The sequence below is a fragment of the Echinops telfairi genome, unplaced genomic scaffold (genome assembly GCF_000313985.2).
Source record: "Echinops telfairi isolate 266 unplaced genomic scaffold, ASM31398v2 ScPeMD7_7467;HRSCAF=8505_1, whole genome shotgun sequence".
NCBI classification, from domain to species: Eukaryota; Metazoa; Chordata; class Mammalia; order Afrosoricida; family Tenrecidae; genus Echinops; species Echinops telfairi.
The window spans coordinates 12,457,128-12,460,335 of NW_022111368.1; the positions used below are offsets into that span (position 1 = coordinate 12,457,128).

Consider the following 3,208-nt stretch of genomic DNA (forward strand, 5'->3'; position numbering starts at 1 on the left):
AGCGATCGTATCATGGAGGTGAGCACACAAGATACGATTTTTTGTTCGTTGACGCCAGATAACTGATCCCTTCAGTACTGATTATTTTCTTTCTTAAGCCCAAAGAATAACTAGTGAAGGATCTTTCCACACTTTAAGATTCCTTTTGGCTTGTGATAGTTTATTGTGCTGTGCTAGGGCCACCCAAGTGGATCGCTTGCACAAGCTGCATAATTTCTTGCGTAATATCTTGATAAACAAATGTTTATCTACCTAAAAGGTAAATGCTAAATGATAACTTAACCCAGTAGCAAATTAAAAGAAAAAAGTGATGGTGGGAAGTTAACTTCTGATTTTAAAATTCTGATTGCAAAGTCCCTGTTTCCTAATTGGTCAGTTCTTTTATCAGCAGAATGGCTAAGTTGTAGTTCTCCAAACAAATCCATATGAATTGATATTGTCCGTGGCTAATATTGCTATAGTAAAGACAGACCTACAAAGTATTTAATGCACATAGAAGAATTTGAAGTGTGAAACAACTCCCCCCCACCCCCGCCCCCCAAAATTCTTTTTTCCATTCTCCCCACAGAAAAATTGGTAAGAGGAAGGTTTAGGGATGTGGATTGTGGTAAAAAAACAAAAAAAAACGCAACTGTGTATTGTTGTGTAATGTTAAATGCTGACTAATCTTTAAAGTCTAGATTTTCCTTTAGGGTCACAAAACTGAGTTGATTATTTACCTGGAATGATCTGAGGACACATGGATATTATAACTAAGAAAGGTTAGAACTAGAATTAGAGTCATACTGTTTCAGTGAGAGCAAAGTGAAGATGACAAAGAATTGTGTTTGTTTCAGATTGTGTTTTAATGGATGACACATTGGGTACTAGTTGTAGAAATGTGAATTCCTGGCTCCCCAAATTGCCGGACTTGCATCAGGGTTACTCTGTGAGACTGTGCATTCTAAAGAGGGCTCGGGCAACCAGCCTTTCGCCTGCCCAGACGTGTCAGGTGTGGTAAATTAGCTCTGGGTCTCCATTTCCCCACTTGGAACTTGTCAGCATCTCATAAATTGTTGACTTGTAGACATAGAATTCCACGTCTAGTAAATTCTGTTGGAAATTTGTTTTAAGCCTTTAGCCCCTTCCCTTAATCGAAACCAGTGGTTGTCAACCTTCCTAATGCCGCGCCCCTTTCATACAGTTCTCATGTTGTGGTAACCCCTCAACCATAACATTATTTTTGTTGCTACTTTATAACTGTCATTTTGCTACTGTGATGAATCGGGCAGCCCCTGGGAAAGGGTCGTTGGACCCCAGGTTGAGAACCGCTGCTCTAAACTCTGTTTTTTGTTTCTCTGGTGTCCTCACGATGTAAAGTTGGGTAAGTTCAACCTGATTCTTAAGGTCTAGGCCAGCATTTTCTTCTCCTTTGTTACAATGTTCTCCACTCCAGCACTATCAGGAGGGGATTGGCAAGGATCCCTAGTAGAGATGCTCCACCTTTGATCTTCTTGGCTCCACCCTTCTTTTCTTCTGCCCTGCTTCACTCCTACCCCACACTTTGAATTCCTCAATTGTTACATTGCAGATTAAAATCCTCCATGCCCCTATGATAATTTTAGTATTGCTCTCTCTAAATTTGAGCCAAATGAATGATACGTTTTTTACTGATACAGTGTAAATGCTGCTAAAACATTCAAAGTTAAGTTAATTCTGAAATTGTGGTAGTGACTGCCCAACTCTTTTTTATAGATTGAATTGTATGGTATGTGAATTATATGTCAACAGAACTGTTAAAAATAAATAAGTTTACAATTTTTTAAATCAAATTACATTCTCCCTGTATTGGTAAATGTTAGCAATTTAAGATGAGTCTTAATAGTAAAATACTGGAAGTAGTTATTGAACAATGGTATTGTGTGTAACAGAGCTATGAGACCTGGTCCAAAGATGTTGAGTTAATGTAAGGAATCCATTATTACGTTAGACACAAATCAGAACCTGTCTCGTGGCAGAAAAACACAACAGTATCATATACTAGTGGGTCCTATGGTATAGACCTTATGATAAGCCCAGAGTTAATTCACCATAATTTATAAAGCTAGACAAAATAATCTAATTTTAACATTATTCATATGGAACTGATGATAGCTTTCCACTGATGGTCAAATATCAGCTCTTGTTCAGAAGAAAATGTCAATTTATCTATTATGGAGATAATAATTATACACTTTTGATTCACAGGTCTACCTCCTTATATTAAGTGTGACTACTCTCAGTCTTTTACTTGCACCAGTATTGTGGAAAGCTGCAATTATGAAATGTGTACCAAGGCCAGAAAGACGATCAAGTATCTGACAACAGACTCAAAATCATTAAAATAATAAATGAATTTGAAATTAAAAGGATAAAAAAGCAAAACTGTACAGGAAAGCAGAAATTCAGACAGTTGTATAATTAATTACACATTCCTAAAAGCCTTATACAGTGGTAATAAAATAACACTGTTGTAAAGGAGTGATGTCTTCATATTTGCCTCGCTTTTACAAAATATCCTTTGTCATATTCTAGAATCTTCCAGAGTGATATATATGGAGTCAGTCGATTATGCACAGCAGAAATGTAACATGACATTTTATGAATCGCCTTGACTATTTTGCCTGGATGTGCCTTTTTTTTCTTTTCTGAAATTAATGTTACCTTTTATGATTAATTCTTTAGTTCATGCTTTGTTTTTGTCAGAAAGAACAAGTAGAAAGTTTTAAATTTATTGGATTACGCTAAAGATTTAACCTATTAAGTATTATTAAACATTTCTGTGATAGAAATTTTCATTCTGGAAATGAGTTTGAAAGTTTACTTTTAATCTTTAAAACCATATTTTCTAAAATGAAATGAAAATCTTATAGATATCTATTTGCTTTTTATTATAACAATTTTAAGTAAAATAACTTCATGTCAATAAGTTTGAAAGTTTACTTTTAATCTTTAAAAACATATTTTCTAAAATGAAATGAATAGCTGCTAGATGTTTGCTTTTTATTGTAATCATTTTAAATAAAATAATTGTATCAGTTTTGATTAAATACATAATTCTTTTTAAATATCTAGGCTTTATGTGGCAAGATTAGTATTTGTTTAATAAAGATAATTTATGATGGGTATAATTAATTGAAATGTATTCAAATTATGGGATTTAAAAATTAAGTTTCATCTTGTTAATTTT

The 3,208-nt window shown here is 34.1% G+C and overlaps 1 protein-coding gene across 1 annotated transcript in view; it reads left to right on the top strand.

The window, feature by feature from the left end:
• Nucleotides 1-2,933, top strand: part of TMCO3 (transmembrane and coiled-coil domains 3) — a 104,178-nt gene extending 101,245 nt beyond the window's left edge. The window contains exon 13 of the mRNA XM_004704312.3: nt 2,227-2,933. Within this exon, the coding sequence (XP_004704369.2) occupies nt 2,227-2,340 (114 nt within the window). The 3' untranslated portion in view covers nt 2,341-2,933. The remainder of the gene's footprint in view (nt 1-2,226) is intronic.
• The last annotated feature ends 275 nt before the right edge of the window (nt 2,934-3,208 follow it).